Source organism: Selaginella moellendorffii, unplaced genomic scaffold (assembly GCF_000143415.4).
Source record: "Selaginella moellendorffii unplaced genomic scaffold, v1.0 SELMOscaffold_91, whole genome shotgun sequence".
Classification (NCBI taxonomy): Eukaryota; Viridiplantae; Streptophyta; class Lycopodiopsida; order Selaginellales; family Selaginellaceae; genus Selaginella; species Selaginella moellendorffii.
Window position 1 is genome coordinate 415177 of NW_003314352.1, and position 23122 is coordinate 438298.

The window sequence follows — 23122 nt, forward strand, 5'->3', positions numbered from 1 at the left end:
TACTTGTCAAGGTAATCCTTGAGCTCAGAAACAAAACGAAGCTTCGTGATCTCGGCGACTAGAGCGTAAAACAAAGCATAACGGTTGCCATTTGTATTCTCTCACGTAAATCCTCGTCTCCAGGCACAGCATTATCAGGACATCAATCCAAGTAGCCGAGGAAACGAGCATAGAAGAGAATAATAAAAGCCATACCTCATAAGGAGGAAGCGATTTGTTTCCTTCGGGATTGTCACTAGAAATCCTCAGGGCGAGCTGCGCAAGGCAGCTAGAGCGATAAGAAGAACGCTGGGCCTCGCAACGGGGCCGTCCTAGGAGCACCTGATCAGCCGGATCCCCTTGACGGCGAAGAAGAGCAGCGATGTTGATGACGAGCGTGTCGGTGACGCAGGGAGTCCCAAAATTGCCCCATATTCTCGTGCAAAACCCGAGAGTACAGGCTGCTCGCGATTGGATGACCTGGAGGACAAGTCCATAGGAGGATCCAAGCGCAGCGCAATCAACCCTTCGAGCGGAGGGAGAATATACCTGGAGGTGTTTAAAAAGGTTACATTTATAATCACAAAAATTAACCTAAATAAACATTAACCATTAGTGGTAAAATGTGTCTAATCTAGGCATATCCACTTATAGCAATTGCTTGCCCTAGCCAGACTCTTCAACTTCATAAGCCCCTACTTGAGCATTAGTCCAAGTAATAAACAAGTTACAATGAAATCAAGGCAAGAAGAAGTCCAAACCTTGAAAACAATGCAATAGAGTGGGCAAGCAAAAGTCAAATGGTAAACTCCCCTCCTTTATGTCCCCATGTTTAATTGCAAACTTGCAAGAGCAGAAGCTTAAGGTCCTTTTCCTGATCAGCCCCTCGGTCAAGAGGTAATGGGTTCTGGTTTGTACTTGATCTGAACAGTAATATGGTTATATAGCTGTCCTGGCTGCCAAATATCTCTTTCGGGATCCACAAAGACTTTGAGTCTAATAGGGCCTAGGATAGCAGATATCCACCACAATGATTTCTCCATAAGTGCATGGAAAACCTCTTTGACACTTATTTTCATGGGCACGTTCCACAATGCGATCTGGCTATATCGTTATATGCCCGAGACCATCACTTACAAAGAGATCAACAGTTTTAAATTAATTAGATAATCACAACACTACTTACTCTTCAGATTTAAGTTAAGCCAGAAAGTTTCAAAGGCACCCATGTTTAATCCAGGGCAGCTTAGCTCAATGGAGCCTTAGCACTTTTGAGTGCCCCTTGTACGCTTTCTACAGAAATCTGTGCCTCTTTATCCGGAGGAAACCTGTAATATGCTAACTCGGTAAGGTGTGAGTACAATCCTGCCATGTCCGCACGAGATAGCTGGGAGCGCTACGTGTTTAATGCCCTCATCGCAAGTAAATGATATAGCGTCCCTGTAATGGCAAAAGAACAATATATCATATTTTCTACACACTCTGGCATACCTGTAAGTGAAACCAAGATGCTCAGCAGCTTCTGACTCCGTCTTTGTAATGTGAGTAGCAATGATTTTAGATGCTGGCACTCCTTGTAAAGGGCTGAGAAACAAGTCAGTTAAAAGGTGAAAAACGAAATAACGAAAGACATCCAAGCCAGTAAAGAAACCAGTAGGAAACCACGAACCAACATATCTCTGAAAGACAAAAGCTAATGTCAAATGCCAAACATCCCTTTGCTTTGCCTCTGTGTATCTGACCTCCAACAGGAATTACAATAGCATCATTCTTTCGTCCACAAACCACTCTTTTATGTTCCCGCATTTAATCACAAACTAGCAAGAGCCGACTTTACAAACAACCTTGAGGTCCTTTTCCTGATAAGAAAATCTCAAACAACATATAGAAAAGAAGAAAAAGAGTTACCTTGAGGTCCATCATCCTTATGCAGGGATCCCTGTCCGGCAAAAGGTGACGGGTGTACTCCTAGGGGGCGGAAACCATGGGGCGCAAACCATGGGGTCTAACACCATATAGCCCTAGCGTCATGTCTTTCGTCTTTGGACGAGTCGTCTTCGTCTTCAGACTCAGATTCATCGGCAGGATCGGGAAATATTTCGATTGGGCCTTCCTCTTTGTCCTCTGCGGCGCCATATAACTGTCCACTCACCTCTCGAGTCACTCCATTGGCCACTTTCTGTCGCAGCAGCTCTGAATGTCCTGCATTCATCAGCCCCTGTTCTGGCAATCTGGCGGCAAGCTTCCTCGAGGCCATGTACTAGTTCGCACATTACAAGCTCGTTTGCGGATTACAAGTATACAATACTCACGAGTGCGTCAATCCGAGTGGTGAAAACGCTTGTATAATGGCTATCCATGTGACACACTAGGTGATTTGACACATAGGAGTCTGCTGTAGTCAGCCGCTCCTGTGTGAACAAGCTAGCGAAAGAGTGAGTACCTTGCGGCATTTTTGAGACGGGAAAGAGAACTTGGACGGTTCAGCCTCTCGTCCTTCCCATTTCGGCACAGCAACACCATCGCAAGTGACACATACACATGTGCGTCTCACCACCAAGGACATGTTTTGCGCATACCAATCCTGTAACCGAACACCAAACATTCACAGCAACAAGAAGAGAGATGAACACATACCCAGCAATCTGATGTTCCCACCGCAGTCCGGAGCTCGTCATTCATCCTGCAAACAAATACGCTGTACATATTCTTACTTTGTAAACGCGTGCTCCAGAGCTTGTGGCGTACCGCATGTTGACAGCTCCAGAGATGCTCGAATGTGACCCATGAGTCAAGATCGGCGTAACTTAAGAAGTTCGAGTTGTATTGAATAGACGCTCCTGCAGTCTTCCTAGCCACAGCGCGTCGCCATCGCCAGAGCCCTAAACCCGTATGGCGCCAACTTTTATAAATTCTAGGGCTCGCGAGTATCAGTACTTCGGCGAGGCTCGAACTCGCGACCCCCGCGTGGGAAGTGCAACGTGTTAAGTCTAACACTCTCTTAGCATATGCTCTGGACACGATTCTAGGGCTTGTGACCCCCGTTTGTTTGTAGGTTCTCGCGCATCGGCTCCAATTCTCCCGGATTTTGGATCCGCCGCGCTTAGATCCTGGCTCCCAGCTCGCGGGAAGTCGGCTCTACATGCTGAACTCTGGGGTTTGGATCGTTGTTGTGCGCCTGGTGCTCCATTTCCTCGACACCTTGATGCAATGCCTGCCGATTGTGGTAGCGCCGCCGCTAGCGTCCAGCGGGAGTGCCCTGTGCGCGGTCGTGCTGTGGCGGCCGTAGGGAGTGGTCTAGCTGTCGGGAGGAGGCGCTGCTACGATGTGGCCGTGGAGGCGGCGGGAGAGATTCTCGCTCGACGAGCTCAAGTACGTTTGGCTGAATTCTCTTTCCTCGCCCTTCTCTTCTCACCCCGAATGGTTTTCTCGCCAGATTTCTCACTGAGCAATTGCAAAGGATCAGCTTTGTCAATGACTTGAATAAGGTGTGGATTGGATCCACCATCTCTTCTAGTTCTACCGCGCGGAATTTAATTTTTAATTTTTTCTTTTGTTACTAGGATTCGGTGGTAGAGATACTTAGATCCATGGCGGAGCTTATGATATGGGGTGATCAACGAGACGCTTCGATTTTTGAGTAAGATCCTAGCATTCTCTCGATTTTGATGGCGAGGTGATTGTAATTCACAGGTACTTTATGGAGAAGCAAGTAATGGTTTTGTTTCTGCAAATTCTCGAGCTTAGCAGCAACACCACGGCTGTTGTGGTCCAATTACTACAGACTATCAACATCATGGTTCAAAACATTCGGAGTGACCATGCCATATGTAATGTTTTTTTTTTTTTCCCTAGAGGAATGGGCCTTACTTTTTGCTGTTGGTGTGGCAGACTACATATTTAGCAATGGGTACCTTAACCACTTTATCACGTATCCCTATGACTTCCGGGACGAAGAACTGCTGGCCTACTACATTTCTTTTCTAAGGTAAATACACCTTCGACTTTCTGTTTGCCTTTACTTTTTCCTTCCTTGTAGAACAACAAGCACAAAGCTTGATCAGACCACAATATCGTTCTTCATAACAACCGAAAATGTATGTTGCGTCTGTTCATTTCTGATAACATGACTGTAGAACGTTCTTGCAGGACAATGTGGTGTCGTTCCCACTTTACACAGAAGGGATCAAGTTCTTTCGGCATGAAGAAAGTATGGTGCGAATAGCAGTACGAACCCTCACTTTGAACATATATCATGGTAAAGCTATTCTACATTGTTCGTGCTTTGCGCTGCAACCGTGTCTTGTCTTGTTAGTGAATGACGACAGCGTGAGAAAGTTTGTTTCAAGCGATAAGGCCGTGGGATACATCGCCGACATTGTGGGCTTCCTTAAAGAAAAGAGTTTTTCACTGCATGCTTTGATGGCCGATGCCGAAAGGTACGACTTTTTTCAGTAGTGTGTAAATGTCTGCTAATAAGTAGTATTTCCAGGAATCATGAGCCACTTCAGAGTAAATCAAGATTAGAAGGATGTATAGCAGAGACGGAGGAGATCCTTGATTATTGCAACGATATTGTCTCTGCTGGCATCCCTGGTTTGGCTCGCGCAATGACGGATAACTTGATGCATGTTTTTGTGCTCCCGCTCTTGTGTTCACTTGCTTCAGTACGTACCATTTTTGCTGGACGTGTGTTTTGTTTTTTCCTTTTGATCATTTGGCGATTACAGGAAAATGCTCTCTCTGCGCTCTATCTGCTTGCTCGTGTTTTGTGCCTCATCAGACACAAACCGTTGGCAAATGGTGTCGCTGCCGCCCTCGTTTGTGAATCCTTTCTTGATAGCTCGCTGCCGGAACAGGAACGTCGTCCCTTGAGTGCTTCAGGCCTGGCCCGGGAAAATGGCGTCTCTTCTTTGTGTCCAATGTAGTCTGTGAGCTTTTTACTCGTAAAAACACGACGCTCATTCTAATGTCGTTGCTGTGCAGGGAGCTGGTTCTGTCACATGTTATATCTGATAGCGACAGGGTTATTGTGGCTTCCGTGACGTTTTTACTGGCTCTTCTTCACAATGAAGGTAATCGGTGCATCATTGTTACAATTGTTTCTAAGTTCGGCCTCTAAACAGTGGATGATGCAATTTTGGAAGTACTTGGACTTCTTCCTCGTTTGAAACAACATAAAAGACGCCTTTTGGTTTGTGACTTGTTTACTATGTCCCTTGCTCACGACAGTTTTTTGCAAACTTTTTTTGCAGCAAGCTTTGATGGGAAGCAATTCAGACGAAGAGCTGTTTGGCGACGAGGATACCCTTGACGTTTGCGACTATTCCACATTAGCGGTAAGCGCTCAATCTTTTGTACTGGTTTTTATTGTGCTGCTTCTTCAGGTTGAAAGTGAGAAAACTGTTGATGGAAAAAGGCTTCGTGGCACAAACTTCTGCAGAGCTACCAGAAACGATAGAAATGCCAAGTGTAACTCTTTCGTGCGTATGCAAGAAGCGGTAAGAATTTGCTACCTGTTTACGTAAAGAGCTGAGTATGATTTGGAACGTTGAAGGTCGTGAAGAAGCTTCTGGAGCTATTATGCAGGCGTCCACCACCTTGCATAGAAGCGTTATGGCAATGTGGTGCTTTGCTGCGGCAAATATTTCCTTACCATCAGGAAAATAGTGTCCACAGCTCGAGGATTGCCATGATTCGTGTAAGTCTTTTCTTTCTTTGTATAAGCTGTTTCTGACACGAGTTGTTTTTGCAGACTGCACGCATAGAAGCTAAAGAGGCTGTTCTAAAAGAACTAGACGACTGCTGGTGTGATGCTATTCCGTTTGTTGTTGTTGAAGTCTGGCAAAAATCTCGGAAAGGTATCGATTTAGTTTTATCTTTAGTTTGTCACGGTTCTGATTCGACCATTGCCAGCTCTGGAAGGCTCTTATTATCGAGATGATTCGACAACTCTACTTATTCAAGCACAAAGGAAGAATTTGGATGGTCAAAGTACTACACTCTTTTTGCCTATGTTATTCTGATTTTCGATTATCTCCAGACAGATTCTCGTCTTCTGTAGTCGCCGATAGGATGCAGGAAGCTATACAGGTTAGTTTTAACTCTCCCTTCTTAACTTATAAACTTACGAAAGAAAGCGCAGGTTTTCGTGGCCCTGCACCAGCTACTTCATCTTCTGATTGGCGAGTCGGTCCCAGAAGCACTCCCTCTAGACATGTCATACAGCGGCGAATATGTAGCGAAAGTAGGCACCGAGGTGGATTTAAGTAAGTTACCTCACAACTACACTCGAAAACCGTGATGACAATCTTGCAGGCTCCGTGGACGCGCTACCGTGCCGGATTGCATTCGAGAGAGGCAAAGAGCGCGACATGTATCTCGTACCAACAGTAAGTTTCACAGCGGGCTGGCTCGTTTTGGCCGACGGCGTCTCGCCCAAGGGAGTCATTCGTGTCATAGCTCCTTTGGCTGGCTGCCTGGTAAGAAAATCTAAAGTTCCTAAGTTCGCTTATAACTTTGGTTGTTCCAGCCCGAGATTGACGAGGAACACAAGCGGTGGCTCCATCTAAGAATCCGGCCACCGCAATGGCCTCACCGCAAGCAAACCAAGCCCCCCAGTCGCACGAAACGAGTCGACGGGCGCTGGACTCTAGCTTTCGCGGATCCACAGAGCTGCGAGAAAGCGCGCGACGCAGTGGTGGTGGCCATGACCGCTCAGAAGAATGCTGTGCTCGAGCTCCTCAAACCATTGCTCGAAGAAGAAGACCAAGCTGTACCAATATAGTATCAAGGAAGACAAAAAAAAAATTTAGAGTCGCCATCCACATCTCTTTAATTTTTTGTATGATACATCTCACATCTCACATCTCACATCTCACATCTCAAAGTTAACTGTCTTCTCCAAACTCAGCTCTTGCTTGGATCAAGCACAGTAACCTCTTTCTCCACAGTAGCACTCTTGCTTGGATCAAGCAAAGGAAGCTCTTTCTTCCTCCACAGTAGCGCTCTTGCTTGAATCAAGCAAAGCAACCTCTTCTTCTCCACAGTAAAGCCCTTGCTTGGATCAAGCAAAGCATTCTCCACAATAGAGCTCTTGCTTGGATCGAGCAAGCGCAAGCTAGGCCGTGGACGCGGCCCTCCCTTTCCCCCGGGGCATTTTCCCAGCGCCAACATCTTCCACGTCCTGCTTCTTGTAGTAGTGCGGCGCGATCTCCACGAGCCAGTCCTTCTTCACCTCGATCACATTCCTCATGTACTCCTTGGTGGTGAGCACCAGCTCGTTGTACACCACCCACCGCGGCAGCACCTGCGAGAGGCCCGAGCTGGGATGGATGTGCACCACCTGCGGGTTCTTCACCGTCTTGTACGAGCCGTTCTTCTGGATCTGCGCCGTGTGGTAGAAGAAGCCCGCCGTCACCGTCTTCTTGATCGCCTCCAGGTCGTTTGCGTTGCTCGTCAGCTCGATCTCCACGCGCTCCAGCAGCGACTGGAGCTGGTCCCGGATGTCGCGAGCCCGCTTCATGCTGCGCACCTGGATGTAGTTCTCGTAGCACCAGTTGGAGCTATAGTTGGTCTCCTTCCACGAGTCGTAGACGCGCATGAGCGCGATGTGGTCGCCAACGTTTCCGGAGTGGAAGTTCATGCGGGCCGTGTCGGCGTGGACCTGCTTGTCCTTTGGCCGGTAGAAGATGGCGTTGCCAACCGAGAGCATCGCGGCGATGGAGATGATCTCCTCGGAGCACTTGAACTTGTCCGACGCCACGATCATCTTGGACAGCATCGGGTCCAGCGGGAACTCGGCCATCCTCCTCCCCAGCTTCGTCAGCTCGCCGCGATCGTTGAGCGAGCCCAGCGCGTACAGCTGCTCCAGGGCCCTCATCAGCGTCTCCGCAGGGGGAGGATCCATGAAGTCGAAGTTCATGAGGTCGTTGATGCCCAGGCTCTTGAGCATGAGCACGATGTTGCCCAAGTTGGTCCGCTGGATCTCCGGTACCGTGTTGTCCTCCATCTCGTTGTTGAACGACCACTGCGTGTAGAGGCGGAAGCACTTGCCGGGGGACGTCCGCCCTGCTCGTCCGGCTCTCTGCATTGCCGCCGCCTTGGAGATTGGAGCCACGATCAGCGACTCCATCCCGGTCCTCGGGTTGAAGCTCTTCTGCTTGCAGAAGCCGGGGTCGACCACGTACTTGATCCCGTCAATCGTCAAGGACGTCTCGGCAATGTTTGTCGCAAGCACCACCTTTCGTGCTCCAGGGGGAGTCGGCTCGAAGATCTTTGCTTGCAAGTCCGATGGAAGGTTGGCGTAGATGGGACAGATTATCAGCTCTGCTATCCTGGACCCCAAGCCCCTCGTTCTCTGCTTTAAAATCTCCTCCGCTGCCTCGATCTCCTCCTGACCCGTCAGGAACACGAGGATGTCTCCGCCGGGGGGCTGCGTGATGTGGATCTGCAGCACCGTCACAACAGCAGCGTCCAAGTAGTCCGCCTCCGGAGCCTTGGTGAACATCATGTCCACTGGATATCGCCTTCCCGGAATGGTAAAGATCGGGGCGTCATCAAAGTACTTGGAGAACTTCTCGGCGTCCAAGGTCGCACTGGAGATCAGCACCTTGAGATCTTGCCGGAAGCGAGTGATGTCCTTCATCAGCCCAAAGAGGACGTCCGTCGAGACGGTCCGCTCATGAGCCTCGTCGACGATCATCACGCTGTAGCTCTTGAGATCCGGCTCGCCGAGAAACTCACGCAGTAGCATACCGTCTGTCATGTACTTGAGCTTAGTCTTTTCCGAGGTGCAATCTTCAAACCGAATCGAATAGCCCACCTCATGCCCGAGCTTCACATTCATCTCTTGGGCCACTCGAGCCGCCACACTCATCGCCGCCACCCTCCGGGGCTGAGTGCACCCGATCCTTCCACGCTCAGTGTAGCCGGCTTCGTGAAGATACTGTGGTATCTGCGTCGTCTTCCCCGACCCCGTCTCTCCCACTATCACAAGAACCTGGTACTGCTCTATGGCATCCAGTAGCTCCTGCCGGTATGGATAGATTGGCAGCTTCTTTCTCTCCTCAAGAATGTGCTCGTGCTCCGTTTGCGCCGCAGCTTTCCTGCTCTCCTTTTCATCCATGGGCTCGTTCTCGCCGGACATGATATCGGCTTGGACGAACTGGACTTGGTCTTCGAACACAAACTCGTACTCGTCAGCCTTCTTCTTGTCCGCGGCACCGAATTTCATCTTGGCTTTCCCGCTCTGGTAGTCCTCCCACGCGTCCTGCTCGGCAAAGGGTATAGCCCTGTCCTCAGGATCCGGGTCCTTGTATCGCTCCAGGGCCACCGCGAAGCGCCTCTCCTGCTTGACCCTGGAGATTTCATCGTCGTAGGCTTCTGGAATCTGGTACCCGACGATGTCGTTCGTGTCCTTGGTCATCTTCATGGCCAGATCAAACACCTCCTGCTTGTACGCCTTCTCCTTCTTCTCCCTCGCCGTCAGCTTCACCTCCGCGAACAGCAACTCCTCGTCGATGAGCGTGTCCTTGAGCTCCTCCAGCTTCTTCTCTTGCCTCTTCTTGAGGTAGGACTGGCGAGAGATCTCCCTCGCCACCTTCAGCCCCTCGTCACTCTCCTGTGCTTGCAAACGCCGCTTGTTCTCCTCCTCTTGCTCGCGAGAAATCTTGTGCTCCATCACCTTTCTGGTGCTGGCCTCGTCCCTCTCCTTCAGCCTGGCCTCCAGCTCCTCCTTCTCCCGCTGATCCTTCTCCCTGGCCCGCTCCCTCTCCACCTCCTCCTCCTCCTCGAGCGTCCGCCGCCCCCGCTTGGACAGAATCCCCACGTCCTCGTCCTCGTTCTCCTCCTCCTTCCCGCGCTTTCGAAGATTGCCATGCTTGGATTGTTTCTTCGCCGCTGGCGATGGCGATGGCGCTACATTCCCCTCGTCGTCCCCAGCCACGAGCTTGTACTCCTCCTGCTTGCGGGCATACCTCGCCGCCTCGATCTCCGCCTGCTGGTAGCCGCTGAGCCCCGATTTCTTGCGAGGAACCCTTGCGAAGAGCTCGCGGGCGAGCCTGTCCGTTACCTGGCCAGGCGGGAACGAGTTCTCCTTGAGCCGCGACGCGAGCGCCGCGGAGCTCGTCGCCGATTTCGCGAGCCCGATGACGAACGACACCACGGCCGCCTCGGAGAAGCCCTGGATCTCCTGGAGCTCGTCGCTCACCCACGTCTTGAGCGCCCTTTCCTCCCCGGCCATGGCCAAGAGCCCTAACCCTAAATTTCGTGGGCTTCCTCCACGCTCATATTGCTTGAAAGGAGATAGAGCGCCGCGGCGCCGGGCTCCAGCTCGTGGATCGCCGCCGCGGCTGCCGTCCCCCGCCGCGATTCGCCGTGGTTCTTGCACGCCGCCAGCATCGTCAACCAGGCGATGGAGTCGGCCTCGTAGGGCATGCCGCACAGCGCCTCCTCCGCCTCGGCGATCATCCCCGCGCGCCCTAGAATGTCCACCAGGCACACGAAGTGATCCATCTTGGGCGCGATCCAGTAGTCCCCGATGGAGGATCGCAAGTAGCAGCAGGCATCGATTACGAGCCCCGCGTAGCTGCAAGCGCACAGGATGTTGAGATAGGTAACGCTGTTGGGCTTGATCCCGTGGAGCTGCATGGACTGGAAGAGCTCGCGGGCGGCGCCGCCGTGGCCCGCCTGGGCGGTGGCGGTGATCATGGTCGTCCACGCCACCACGTCGCGCGCCGCGGTGATGCCGTGGAAGAACACCGCCGCCGCCGTCTCCAGGAAGCCGCTCTTAGCGTAGGCGTTGACGAGCGCTATCGCGATGGCGGGCCGGGATTCCAGCCCCAGCTCCGCCGCGCACTCGCGGGCGCTTGCGATCCCAGCGGCGTCGCAGCACGACTCGATCATCCCCGCCATCACGGCCTCGTCCGGCCGCCAGCCCTCAAGATCCAGCGACGAGAAGACGCGCCGCGCGTCGCGGGAGAGGCCCGACTGCCCCAGCCCGGAGATCATCACCGCCCACGACGCGCAGTCGCGGCTGGGGATCCTCTCAAACATCGCAATGGCGCGCTCCAGATCCCCATTCTTGGCATTTGCGGTGATCATCGAGTTCCAGCACGCAACGTCTCGCCGCGGCGCTCGGTCGAAAACCTCCGCTGCCTCCGCTAGAAAACCATTCTGCGCATACGCCACGATCATCACATTCCACGCGACCGAATCCTTCTCCTTCATGGACTCGAAGATGGCGCTTGATACAGCCAGATGCCCGGCCTGGGCATATCCATAAACCATCGCGGTCTCGGTCACCGCGTCTCTCTGCGGGGAAAGATCAAAGAGATCCTTCGCGGGATCCAAGCTCCCGTGCTGGAGGTACGCCGCGATCATGACGTTCCAGGAGACCGTGTCGCGGCCGGGCATCCGATCGAAGACCCCGCGCGCCCGCTCGACCTCGGCGTTGCGCGAGTAGGCCCGGATCATCGAGTTCCACGACACGATGTTTTGCTCCTCGGCGGCGTCAAACAGGCTCTTGGCGTCGTCCAGGCAGCCGTTCTCGGCGTAGCCCGTGATGATCGAGTTCCAGGAGGCGACGTCGCGGACGGGCATGGCATCGAAGAGGCGGCGAGCGGATTGGAGGTCGCCCAGCTCGCCGAATCCGGCGATGAGCGCGTTCCACGCCCAGGAGGACGTCGGGGCGTCCTTGTTGGGCATGGATTCGAAGAGCGCCGCCGCCTCGTCCAGGCAGCCGTGCTGCGCGTAGCCGGACACCATGACCGTCCACGTCACGACGCTCTGCTCGGGCATCCGATCGAACACCACCCTCGCGCGCTCCAGGTCCCCCTTTTGGGCAAATGCCGCGACGAGCGAGTTCCACGAGTAGGTATCTCTGTGAAGCATGGAGTGGAAGATTTTCAGTGCTTGTTCTGTCAACCCCTCCTTTCCGTAAACCTGGATCATGATGTTCCAAGAGATGATCCCCGGACTGGGAATAGAATCAAACATCGCTCTGGCTTTCAGCATGTGCCCGTTTTGGGCATACGCTGCGAGCATCAAGTTCCACGCAAACATGTCGCGTTCGGGCATTTTCTCGAAGGCAAAGTTGGCGAGGTCGATCCGGCGGTGGTGAAGGAGCCCCGCCAGCAGCGTGTTCCACGTAATCGCGTTCCACGCAGGCATCTGGTCGAAGGTACGCCGGGCGTCCTCCAGATGCCCCGACTGGGCATAAGCCTTGACCATGATGGTCCACGAGTAGACGTTCCTCTCGCGGATTCTCTCCAGCGCCTGGAGAGCGTCCCCGGCGGAGGAGCAGGCTCCGTACATCTGGACGAGGGTGTTGCCCAGGAACGTGTCGCGGTCGAGGCCGTGGCTGGCGATGTGGGCGTGGATCCGGCGGCCCTCTTGGAGCGCGCCCAGATCGGCGCATTGGCGGAGCGCGGCGGCGTAGGCGGCGGAGGTGGGGATCGCATTGGGGCGCAAGAGATCGGTCAGGGAGTCGCGCAGGGAAGAGAGGAGCAAACGCATAAAACGAGAGCGGCCGGATCGAACGGCCCATATTGTCTAGAATCGACGGTACTGTTTAAATCCGTGGTAATTTAGGGTTCTTGAGTTGATTGTTCAACTCAATCTGTCAATCCTTATTATGTTTGGACTAAACTTTAATGAAAAGTCACTGAAAGCTTATTGTTGTTATGCTCACTCTCTCCCACGAGAGGAACAACAATGACCGAGAGATTGTCACTGCTCCCACTTTCAAGTGCGTCCTCCACGATCATCACAGCAGCCACCTGAGAAAGTCCACTCCTCGATTCATGGTCCAGTGCTCCAGATCCTCTAGCAATGATGACTGTGTTGCACACGTCCTGGTTCGACATCCTCTGGAAGATCCCGTCCGAAGCAAGCACCAGAAACTCTTCATTACTGTTCCCAATCCTGTACTCCACAACATCTGCTTGTGCACTCACGCCAAAAGCTTTGAATTCCATGTCTCCAATCACCCGAGACACTGCTAGCTCTCCATTCACTCTTCCAAACTCGACAAAGCCTCCGGCAGCCTCAATCCGACGCCTCTCCTCTGCCAACTCCGGGTGGTGATCTTTGCTGAGCTGAGTGCTGTCCATTTCTATCAAATTCGTTGTTGAGTTTTTCCGTGCCACACAAACCAGAGCTCTCGAGTCGCCCACGTTTCCCACCATCGCCACTTGTGGAGTGACCACTGCAATGCATGCTGTGGAGCCGGAGTACCATGCTTGCTTGTGAGCCTTCTCCATGAACATGTTCTCCACGTCCTCGATTGCCATTTGTAAGGCCTCGCCAAGTCTCTGGCCTTCTGCGAGGCGTCTGGAGAAGACGGGGTAGAATGTGTTAGCTGCAAAGTCACTGGCCCCTGAACTGCCGTGGCCGTCAAACACTCCAAAAACACCAAAGTCGGCATGGCTTGAAACAACCAGCACTCTGTCCTCCTGCTTAGACCTGTGACCACTACTGCCTGCTGTGCCATATGACCAGCTGTTTTTCCCGTCTACACTAAAATTTATGTCCTTGAGACCATTCTGACTAGCCAGCTCGCCAAATAGGAAGACATAGCACAAGTATAGGGAACTCACCATGAAGAGAGCACAGAGTAGCGGCTTCATGATCCCTAGATTAATAACAGATTCTAATAGGTTAAATTATATGCTTATTCATTTTGGTGGAGTCGTGGGAGGAGAATCCAGAATGTTTGTGCAGGTAGGAGTCGAATTTGCGCGCATCCGGTTGGATGGATCAACACTACTGTCTTCGTGTCTTTGGATGCCATCCAGGTGTGTGCGGTAGGCTGATCTTAAGCGGTGCTCCACCGCTGTATAAGCCATAGGCCAAAATCAGGTGAAGCGGTGGGTGTCGGAAAGCTTAGAAATTCTCTCAAAATTGAAAACCTGTGTACCAACTTACTTGGATCCAGAGCATCAATCCCAGCACGAGAACCAAGTAAGAAGCTCTGTCGTTTGGATGCTGCTCGCTGGAGAAACGCTTGCGCATAGCAGACCTTTCGCTGTTTCTGGATCCAAGAAAAGCCACAGAGACACAGAGAGAGAGAGAAGAGCACACGAGTTGCACTGGATGAACAGGCTCTCGTCTTTGAAGGTGAAGACCGGTTGGCTGCTACTGCCCGAGTTGTGAATTACATGCAGTGAATTTCCTGGAGAAAATTGATTTCCTATGAACATAAGCATCGGTTTGTTTAGATAGATCTGCTTTTAAACACTTTCTTTATCCACTGTTTAGAACTTTTTTTCAGGATCTTCAATAAGAAACCCTTCGGAGGTGAATGAAAAGGGAAGTCTGGTGCTCCAACAAGATACGTAGCCATCATAATCCTTAAATGCAAGGAGGTCTGTTGCAGCTACCCAGGCCCTCCAGGTGGGTTCATCCTTTATGACAAAGTGAACCTACAGTTTCAAACACAGAGTTAAAAAACGCATGTCTAATTCAGGGTAGCTTACCTCAATGGACACTTTAGCACTTTTGAGTGCCTTTTGTACGCTTTCTACAGCAATCCATGCCGCTTTATCCAGAGGAAACCTGAAATACAATGCGAACTCAGTATCCAAGAAGGAAGGTGTGAGTACAAACCCGCCATGTCCGCAGGAGATAGCTGGGAGCGCTATGTGCTTAACGCCCTCCCCGCAAGCAAATGATATAGCATCCCTGTGATAGCAAAAACACAATGTATTGAATCTGCTACTCACTCCGGCATACCTGTAAGTGAGACCAAGATGCTCCACAGCTTCCGTCTCCCTGACTTTGGAGTATTTTAGGCCTTGAGTAATAATGATTTTATATGCTGGCAGTCCTGCTGAAGGGCTGAGAAACAAGTTAGTTAAAAGATAATAAAAACAAAATAAGGAAAGACAATTACATGATATCCAAGCCAGTAAAGGAACCAGTAGCAAAACATATTTCTGAAAAGACAAAAGCTCATGTCAAATGCCAAATACCCCTTTGCTTTACCTCTGTGTATTTGATCTTCCACAGGAATTACAATAGCATCATTCTTTCCGTCCACAAACCACTCACTTATGTCCCCGCTTTTAATCACAAACTTGCAAGAGCCGACTTTACAAACAAGCTTGAGGTCCTTTTCCTGATCAAAAGCCACTAAACCTCAAACCACAAATTCGGACAATCGAAAAAACAAGAATGATAAATTTGAAGCATTATTACCTTGAGGTCCATCACCCTTATGCAGGGGTCCCTGCGAGGTCGGGGCTCGCAAGAGGTGACGGGTTCGGGTAATTGGGGGTTCCCATTATCTGAAAACAGTAATATGGTTATATAGCTACAATTAGTTTATGGATGTACTGTAGTAACTGTACATACCTAGGGGGCGCAAACCATGGGGTATAACACCATATAACTCGTCTTCGTCTTCAAACTCTTGAAACTCATCTTCAAACTCATCTTCAAACTCATTTTCGTCTTCAGACACAGATTCCTCCGCAGGATCGGGAAATATTTCGATTGGGCCTTCCTCTTTGTCCTCTGCAGCGCTGTGTAGCTGTCCACTCACCTCTTGAGTCACTCCATTGGCCACTTTCTGTTGAAGCTGCTCCCCAACAGCAACTACTGCGAATGTCCTGCATTCATCAGTCCCTGTACCGGCAATCTGGCGGCACGCTTCCTCGAGGCCCTGTCCATTACAAGCTCGTTTGCGGATCAGAAGTATGCAATACTCACAAGTGCGTCAATCCGAGTGGTGAAAACGCTTGTATAATCGCTATCTATGTGACGCTCGAGGTGTCTTGACGCAACGATAAGGTAAGAGTCTGCTGTAGTCAGGCGCTCCTGCGTGCACAAGCTTCCAGAATAAGAAATTTCAACAAAAACATTAGTACCTTGTGATAATAAAAGGGTAGACTGCTACTTTGCGGGGGGCTAGCATTTTTGAGACGGTGGAGAGAACTTGGACGAGTTAGCCTCTCGTCCTTCCCACTTCGGCACAGCATCACTGACGCAAGGGCCTCGCCAAACACATACACATGCGCGTCTCCAAGCACCACCACCAAGGACCTGTTTTGCGCACACCAATTCTGTAACCACAGCAACAGCAGTAATCCATCAGACAAGAAGAGAGATCACCACATACCCAGCAATCTGATGTTCCCACCACAGCCCGCAGCTCGTCATTCATCCTTCAAACGAGCCACCCATATTTTAAAAAAACGTACCATGCACATATTCTTACTTTGTGAATGCGTGCTCCAGAGCTTGTGGCGTACCGCACGGTGACAGCTCCAGGGATGCTCGAATGTGACCCATGAGTCGAGATCGGCGTAACTTGAGAAGTTCGAGATGTACAGAGTAGAGGTGCACATCTCGCGCGTTTGGAAGAGCTGCATGGAAAATGACCACAACCCGCTCCTGCACTCTTCCTAGCTCCGCCAAGCACAGCACATGTCCACTCATATCCTCGGGCGGCTCCGCCATCACTGCCTCCATCGCCGCCGTCTTCTTCTTTCCTCGATCGGAGCAGCCGGAGCAGCGGCAGTCCTCCTCGCTCACGCCTACCGCCGCAGCATTCTGCGCTACTGTAGGAAAAAGCCTTTTTAGGGGTAGGGCTTTAGGAAATTAACTATACCATGGTTCCTACATTTTAGGAGGCCCATGTCAGGCCTCCACGACCAGAAGGAGGAGCAGGAGAAAGCGCTGGGCATTACAAAGATGGTGGACATGGTGACCACTATGACGAGCTCAAGACTAAGTGGCCATGGCTTAGCCTTCTCCATAAACATGCCTTCCATGTCCTGACCTTAAGTCAGTGGCCCCTGAACCGCCGTGGCCGTCGAACACTCCAAAAACACCAAAGTTGACGAAACAACCAGCACTCTGTCCCCCTGCTTAGACCTGTGACCTGTGACTGCTTGCTGTGCCTTTCGCGTCTACACTGAAGTTTATGTCGTCGAGACCATTCTGACTAGCCAGCTCGCCAAACAGGAAGACATAGAGGGAACTCACCGTGAAGAGCGCGCAGAGTAGCCCCTTAAAAATCCATAGTGTGGAAGTCTAACAAATCAAATTATTAGAAACGTCTTAGTTCGAGGCAATTGGGTTGCGTCTCTTGAATTCCATCATTGTCAAAAGATTCATTCATCACCAGAGCAAACCGCCTCTCCTTCGCTGCAAAGGGGTACGCAACACACGCGCTGCAGTATCGTGTTACTTCGGCCAAGTGCTTGATCCCAGCCGGCTTAAAGCAGCTAAGTTGGAAATCAAGCACATACCAGGACGTCAGTAAGCTTCTCTTGGCACTCTTCGATTTCTCTCAGCCGCCGCCACGGCGACTTCACAGCTTCTGCGGATGAAAACAGCGAGCTCCTTCGTCCAAAAGAGCATATCAAGAAACACGCTGAAATTCTAGCATTTTTTGCGATTTCACCAAAGTACTTCTATACGTCCGATCATCCTAGCACCACTCTTGTCGTTGGTATCGTCGCCATTGTCAAAATCTGCCACGGGCGGACGAGGGCAACAAGAATGCGCCATGACATTGCTGATGCGCGACCGGATCGGACGGCTCATATTGCCTCGAATCAATGGTACCGCTTAAATCACTGGCATTCTAGGGCTCTTGGCCAAAATGGAGGCCCCAGTTTTCCAGCTGAGGACGGGGGCGCGCGCTCCCGCTGTCGGATTTGGAAGTGGGACTTTCACCAGCGCAGCAGAAATCAAGGAGGCGGTTCTTAGCGCAATCAAGGTTTGCTCGACTTCTTTGTTCGCCGTTTGTTCCCACAAATTTTGGGACCTCGAACAGCTTGGCTATCGACACTTTGACACTGCTGCCGGCTATGGCACCGAGACAGCGATCGGCGAGGCGCTCGCGATCGCTTTCGATGCCGGATTGGTGACGAGGGAGGAGGTTTTCCTGACGACGAAGCTGAGATCCGACGACCATGACCCGCAAGATGTTCTTCCGGCATTGAAGAAGAGCCTCAGGCTAGGACAATCTTTCATCTTTTCTTGGTAGATTGCGGACTAAATCTTCTCTTTCTCCAGTGCTCTACGGGTGGAATTCGTGGACTTGTTTTTGATACACGCGCCTGTCAAGCTTACAAAAGGAGCTCGTTTTCCACCCACGGAACACGAAATTCTTCCTCTGGACATTCCAGGCACCTGGAAGGCAATGGAGGATTGTTTCGACAAAGGACTCGCGAAAGCCATCGGTGTTAGCAACTTTAGCTCCAAGAAACTGGGAGACTTGCTCGAATACGCTCGAATCCCTCCGGCCGCAAACCAGGTAACAAAAGGAAAAGTCCATGGATCTCAAGGAAAACTAACCAAGAAATCTTTTCTCGCAAGGTGGAGCTCCATCCCATTTGGCAGCAAAAGAAACTTAGAGACTTCTGTAGAGCTCACGACGTCCAGGTCTTTGCATGGTCACCTCTCGGGGGCCTCGGCAAAGTCTGGGGATCCAAATCCGTGCTCGAGGATCCCGTCGTCCTGGAGCTCGCAGCAAAGCACCACAAATCTCCTGCCCAGGTACTACAAGCTTTCTGCTCGTCCAGGACGAAACTCCACTTCTCTTCTCGGCTATCTTTTGCTGCACAGATCGTGCTTCGGTGGCTCACGCAGATCGGCGTCGGCGCCGTCGTCAAGAGCTACAATCCACAGCGACTGCGTGAGAACATTCAAAGCTTCGACTTCGACTTGCTTCCCGAGGACCTCGAGACGATCGAGTCCACCGTGCCGCAAAGGAGACTAGCAGCATGGGAGTGGCTTTGCAACTCCACCACCAGCCCGTACAAGACGGTCCAAGAGCTATGGGACGACGAGATCTAACTCCAAACTCCGCGAAGAGTACAATCCCGTGAGCGTGACAGGCACGGAAGCAAAGGAATCGAATTCAGCGACAAACCAACACGTGAAACGAAACAATGGATCTCTCCATCTCTGGACTGGAACGGGACGCACTTATTCACCGACAACACGCCAATCACATCAAACATACTACCACAAAAATGCGAAGAACTCCAGGCTTTTTTAATGAGCTTGCAGACAAGCAGCAGTGGACCTCACTCACCTCACCTTTTACCTCACCTTCCTTGAGCGGGCAGTCACTCGGGCTCTTCATTTCCGGGCCCATCTTTCTTTTCACGGATTCAATGCGGCGGTGGTTGCTGTTGCTACTGCCGTGGTGGCCTGGCTGGAAAATTACGAGTTTTTTCAATGCAAAGAACCTGAGAGCCCACCTCTGTCTCTCTCCGGGAAGAATGAGCAAGTACTACACTGGCCGGCGACTTTGATTTTCTTTCTTTCCTTTCCACCGCTGCTACTGCAAGCAGCAATGGATCCGAAGGATTATTCTAAGAGAGAAAGGAATAAACGAAGATGGAATCCATCAAACCAGCAGCAGCAGCAGCTTAGCATGTGTTGATCCCGTCCTTGCAGTCGCTGGTAAGATCGCCGAAAGTTTCGATACGCTTCTTCCCTCTGAGAAACATCTCCGAGTCCACGGCGTCTCTCATGTAGCCGTCGAACTCCACCGGCTTTCCCCTCGTCAAGGCCATGGTCTCGTTATACCACTCGCTGCCAGGCCCCCAGAGATCCTTGTAGTCGTCCAGCACCGACACTTCATACTTCTCCTTCAGCTTGTGGAAGAAACCGGGACTTCTCTCGTTGGTCGATATGTAAACGTAGCGTTGAGCATCAATCCTTCCCGAGAGCTTGCTCAACACCGCCTCGGCCGAGGTATCCTTGTCGAGGTTAGGCCAAAGTTGCCTGTTCGCAGCCTTCTCACCTCTCTCGACTCGTACGGCATCGAAGTCCCACTCCAGCTTGCCGCAAATCGTGTTGACGATATTCATGAGTCTCTTGGATTTCCAGATCATATGCCAGGGCCGCTGGATCACCTTCTCGGTCTCCCCCTCGCAAACGCGATACCAATAGTTGTCCGGTTCGCTGCTCTCCCGGAAGCTCCTCTCGACGGTCGTGCTCGTCTCGTCCCTGAGCTCCATCGGACTCACTTTCACATTGTCCGAGATCACCCTCTTGCGAATCTTGCCGAGCTTGTGCTTCTTGTTCAACTTGGAGAATTCCTTGAGCTCGATCACCGAGGTCGACTCCCGGAGGTGATCGAAATCAATGTAGAACCTCAAGTCTTTCCCGGGCTCGTCACCTCGGCCAGGAAAGTTATCCTTCCCCGAGAGACAAAAGCCCAGATCGACAACCAGCGTCCGGTTCAAGTACTGAGCTTCTCCGAGCGCGCAGAGGAAGCTCCACATGAATTGCTTCATCCCCTTGCAATGATCCCCTCCTCGAGTGTAGTACAAGAACCTTCCGACGCTCGAAGAATCATCATCGCCACGAGACGAGATGGAATCGTTGAAGGCATTGATCCCGTGAAACCTCTGGAGCCGCGCATTCCTCCCAGAGTGCCAGTCCCCCACGTCGGTCACTTGATACTCGCAAGAGGGCTCCAGCACTAGAGTGTAGCGCCGGTAGTCCCTGTACATCCTCTTGGATCTCTCCCTCCTCGGCCGGTACTTCCACGCCACATCGCAGCTCCTCTCATCCCCTCCCTGGACGGGGACTCTGTACTCGAAAGCGTCGATCTCCGGGAACTTCTCCAAGTTGACCTTCTCGATCGCGGCTAGCACCCCCGGATCCGAGCAATTCACAACAATGTCGCTTTCCACGCACCCACGATCCTTGCCGCCATTATTGAGCCCCCTGGTAGCCTCCAGGGCCTTTTCGGCCGCGTCCTGGGCGTCCTCGATGGAGATCGAGCCCCCGGCTCTGGAATTCGCCGGTGCAAGGGCGTCCTCGCCAGTCAGGAAGATCGATCCTGCCGTCTGAAACGTGGCGTTGTCCACGACCTTGTTGAAGAGCTGCTTCATCCGGACGGCGCTGGCGGCGGTGTCGAGCCACGGATCCGGCGGCTGGTACGTGACGGCGAAGACGGTGAGCAGCAGCACCACGGCGACGAAGAGGCCGAACAAGGCGTTGCCGATCGCTCGCGCGGCGCGCTGCCGGAGCGATTCCGGCGCCGCATTTCCGGATTTCATCGTCGCGCCGGCCAATGCAGCCTACCTGTGACGCACAGAATTCGCCGCTCGCGATAGGATCGGACAAACCCTAGCGCGCCAGAGCCAGCAAGACGAAGAAAGAATGGGACGAACACAAAGTGGCGCTCTTATTCTTTCGAAGGAGGCGGTGTCACTTTTAATGCCGGACAAGGAAGAAAACGTTCGTCGCCTTGGCAGAGGTCCCGTGCTCGAATCTCGGCGGCGGCCATTTCCTTCTTTTGCTTGTTGGAGTATGTGCTGGCAAGCAGGACATATGCCGCGGAATCTTCCCCGTCCAAGCTCATGACGCGCGACGCCACACTCCCTGGGTCATCCCCGCCGTTGGATCCGCGAGATGCCGAGAGAAGGCATCTCCACTCGGGGCCAGTGGGAGCGCAGGGCATCTCCGTGATGAGGATCTCGGCATCTTCCAGATGCCCGGATCTGCTCAAGAGATCTACCATGCAGCAAAAATGCTGCCTTGAGGGAGTTAGGGCATAGTCTACAATCATGGAGGAGAATAGATTCCTCCCTAGAGAAGCTTTGCCCCCATGGCTACAAGCAACAAGCACCGACACAAAGCATGAAGGGTCGGGATATTCCTCGGTCTTCATCACACCAAACGCATCCAACGCCTGGGATGACTGCCGGTTGTGGGAGTGGGCGGCCAGGATTGCACTCCACGACACCACGTCCCTCTCTGGCAGCGCATCAAAGAACTTCGCTGTTTGCTTAAAATGCCCGTTCTGGGAATATGCCGAGAGCATGGAATTCCACGTCACGAGGTTCCTGTGTGGCATATCGTAGAAGAGCTGCTCGGCCACGTCAAGATGCCCGTTCTGGGAATATGCGGTCAACAGCGCGGTAGTTGACACCAGATTTTGTACCGGCATAGATTCAAACAAGCGCTTGGATTCTTCCAAATACCCGCTAGCGGCATATGCTGCAACCATAACGATGGACGATACCATGTCCTGGTACGGCGTGCTTTCGTACAGGTATCTGGCCTGCTCTAAATCCCCACATTGCGTATGTACAGAAAGAATTGCATTGCGAGATACTGAATTCACGAGAGGAGTCTCTACATACAAATCTTTGGCATCCTGCAAACGCCCGTTTTGGGCATTAGCAGAGAGTATCGCGTTCCAAGACACAAGATTCCTCTGTGGCATTGAATCGAAAGCTTTCTTAGCTTCGTCAACTTTGCTCCTGTTAGCATAAGCCGAGAGCATCGAGTTCCATGAGACAAGATTCCTCTGGCGCATCGAGTCAAACACTCGCTTTGCTGCGTCTAAATCGCCACTCTGTGCGTGTGAAGCGAGCACGGCATTCTCAGAGATGATGTTCCACTCGGGCATCAAATCAAATATCGCCAATCCTTCTTCTGAATAGCCATTCTGGAAATAAGCCGAGAGCACTGTGTTCCATGAAACAAGGTCCAGCAGCGGCATTGCATCAAAGAGATGCTTAGCATCTTCCAAATGCCCATTCTGTGAATACGCCGCTAGCATCGTGTTCCACGACACCAAGTTGTGGTCCAACATCTCCTCAAACAGATTCTTTGCCAGGTCTAGATGCCCGTTTTGCCAATATGCTGCCAGCATCGTGTTGCACGACACTAGATTCCACAACGGCATGGCACTAAAGAGCTCCAGTGCTTTCTCCAGATACCCGTTTTGGGCATATGCCGCCAGCATGGCATTCCATGTCACCAGATCCTGGACGGGCATGGAATCAAACAGCGCCCGGGCGCTGTCCACGTGGCCGTGCTGGGCGAATGCCGCCAGCATGGCAGTCCACGCAACCGTGTTCTTCTCGGGCATCTTGTCGAAAGTTTCCTTGGCCTCCTCGAGATGCCCGTTTCGGGCATATGCCGATACCAGGGTGCTCCACGACACGGAATCTTTGGAAGCAATGTGGTCGAAGCTTTGGCGGGCGAGGAGGACGCTGCCGCATCGGCCGTAGAGCTGGACCAACATGTTCCACAGCATGGTGTCGCTCGACGGGGCGATCTTCTGAAGCCGGGCATGGATTTGCTTGGCACCGGACAGAGAGCTGCAAGACTGCATCAGCTGGATGCAATCGCTCCTGTTGCTCATCCTCTTCAT

The 23122-nt window shown here is 52.1% G+C and overlaps 7 protein-coding genes and 1 pseudogene across 9 annotated transcripts; 2 read left to right on the forward strand and 6 right to left on the reverse strand.

Annotated features, from left to right (window-relative positions):
* Positions 1-2732, reverse strand: part of LOC9661215 — a 7124-nt pseudogene extending 4392 nt beyond the window's left edge.
* Positions 2733-2980: 248 nt separating this feature from the next.
* LOC9661427 (protein TRANSPARENT TESTA 9) lies at positions 2981-6873 on the forward strand. Of its 2 annotated transcripts, none has more exons than XM_024662612.1 (21): positions 2981-3351; positions 3416-3467; positions 3543-3619; positions 3673-3809; positions 3871-3967; positions 4019-4076; positions 4129-4237; positions 4295-4418; positions 4472-4646; positions 4710-4903; positions 4966-5054; positions 5106-5173; positions 5235-5318; positions 5367-5480; positions 5537-5680; positions 5735-5840; positions 5896-5973; positions 6023-6072; positions 6125-6248; positions 6298-6461; positions 6512-6873. In XM_024662612.1, exons 1-21 carry the CDS (start codon positions 3305-3307, stop codon positions 6764-6766), a joined length of 2346 nt encoding a protein of 781 aa, XP_024518380.1. In that variant the 5' UTR covers positions 2981-3304; the 3' UTR covers positions 6767-6873. The 2 variants fall into 2 exon arrangements, with proteins under 2 accessions (XP_024518380.1, XP_024518381.1); XM_024662613.1 differs by having other exon boundaries at positions 5896-5967.
* LOC9661216 (pre-mRNA-splicing factor ATP-dependent RNA helicase DEAH1) lies at positions 6790-10270 on the reverse strand. The gene has a single exon (XM_002988820.2). It carries the CDS (start codon positions 10220-10222, stop codon positions 7100-7102), a length of 3123 nt encoding a protein of 1040 aa, XP_002988866.1. The 5' UTR covers positions 10223-10270; the 3' UTR covers positions 6790-7099.
* LOC9661428 (pentatricopeptide repeat-containing protein At4g02750) lies at positions 10240-12150 on the reverse strand. Its single transcript, XM_024662638.1, has one exon. The coding sequence runs from the start codon at positions 12148-12150 to the stop codon at positions 10240-10242; it is 1911 nt and encodes a 636-aa protein (XP_024518406.1).
* A 479-nt stretch (positions 12151-12629) lies between these two features.
* LOC9661429 (probable protein phosphatase 2C 59) lies at positions 12630-13607 on the reverse strand. The gene has a single exon (XM_002988822.2). It carries the CDS (start codon positions 13605-13607, stop codon positions 12630-12632), a length of 978 nt encoding a protein of 325 aa, XP_002988868.2.
* Positions 13608-17590: 3983 nt separating this feature from the next.
* Positions 17591-19198, forward strand: LOC9661430 (NADPH-dependent aldo-keto reductase, chloroplastic). Its single transcript, XM_024662639.1, has 5 exons — positions 17591-17707; positions 17765-17946; positions 18007-18247; positions 18310-18489; positions 18559-19198. Exons 1-5 carry the CDS (start codon positions 17591-17593, stop codon positions 18787-18789), a joined length of 951 nt encoding a protein of 316 aa, XP_024518407.1. The 3' UTR covers positions 18790-19198.
* LOC9661217 lies at positions 18836-21121 on the reverse strand. 2 transcript variants are annotated; one of them, XM_024662622.1, is made up of 2 exons: positions 19200-21121; positions 18836-19149 (listed from the first exon to the last, which is right to left on the reverse strand). In XM_024662622.1, the coding sequence occupies exon 1, from the start codon at positions 21012-21014 to the stop codon at positions 19371-19373; it is 1644 nt and encodes a 547-aa protein (XP_024518390.1). In that variant the 5' UTR covers positions 21015-21121; the 3' UTR covers positions 18836-19149; positions 19200-19370. The 2 variants fall into 2 exon arrangements, with proteins under 2 accessions (XP_024518390.1, XP_002988869.1); XM_002988823.2 differs by having other exon boundaries at positions 18836-19153.
* A 21-nt stretch (positions 21122-21142) lies between these two features.
* Positions 21143-23122, reverse strand: LOC112341829 (pentatricopeptide repeat-containing protein At4g02750-like). The gene has a single exon (XM_024662640.1). The coding sequence runs from the start codon at positions 23120-23122 to the stop codon at positions 21143-21145; it is 1980 nt and encodes a 659-aa protein (XP_024518408.1).

What these genes read in the sequence shown, in the direction of transcription:
- LOC9661427 (XM_024662612.1), top strand. Translation starts at nt 3,305, where the DNA reads ATGTGGCCGTGGAGGCGGCGGGAGAGATTCTCGCTCGACGAGCTCAA. An exon ending in GGCTCTTCTTCACAATGAAG is followed by an intron (nt 5,055 to 5,105) that starts GTAATCGGTGCA and finishes GCCTCTAAACAG; the next exon opens with TGGATGATGCAATTTTGGAA. An exon ending in AACATAAAAGACGCCTTTTG is followed by an intron (nt 5,174 to 5,234) that starts GTTTGTGACTTG and finishes CTTTTTTTGCAG; the next exon opens with CAAGCTTTGATGGGAAGCAA.
- LOC9661216 (XM_002988820.2), bottom strand. Translation starts at nt 10,222, where the DNA reads ATGGCCGGGGAGGAAAGGGCGCTCAAGACGTGGGTGAGCGACGAGCTC.
- LOC9661428 (XM_024662638.1), bottom strand. Translation starts at nt 12,150, where the DNA reads ATGCCTGCGTGGAACGCGATTACGTGGAACACGCTGCTGGCGGGGCTC.
- LOC9661429 (XM_002988822.2), bottom strand. Translation starts at nt 13,607, where the DNA reads ATGAAGCCGCTACTCTGTGCTCTCTTCATGGTGAGTTCCCTATACTTG.
- LOC9661430 (XM_024662639.1), top strand. Translation starts at nt 17,591, where the DNA reads ATGGAGGCCCCAGTTTTCCAGCTGAGGACGGGGGCGCGCGCTCCCGCT. An exon ending in CGGTTCTTAGCGCAATCAAG is followed by an intron (nt 17,708 to 17,764) that starts GTTTGCTCGACT and finishes GACCTCGAACAG; the next exon opens with CTTGGCTATCGACACTTTGA. An exon ending in ACCACAAATCTCCTGCCCAG is followed by an intron (nt 18,490 to 18,558) that starts GTACTACAAGCT and finishes TTTGCTGCACAG; the next exon opens with ATCGTGCTTCGGTGGCTCAC.
- LOC9661217 (XM_024662622.1), bottom strand. Translation starts at nt 21,014, where the DNA reads ATGAAATCCGGAAATGCGGCGCCGGAATCGCTCCGGCAGCGCGCCGCG.
- LOC112341829 (XM_024662640.1), bottom strand. Translation starts at nt 23,122, where the DNA reads ATGAAGAGGATGAGCAACAGGAGCGATTGCATCCAGCTGATGCAGTCT.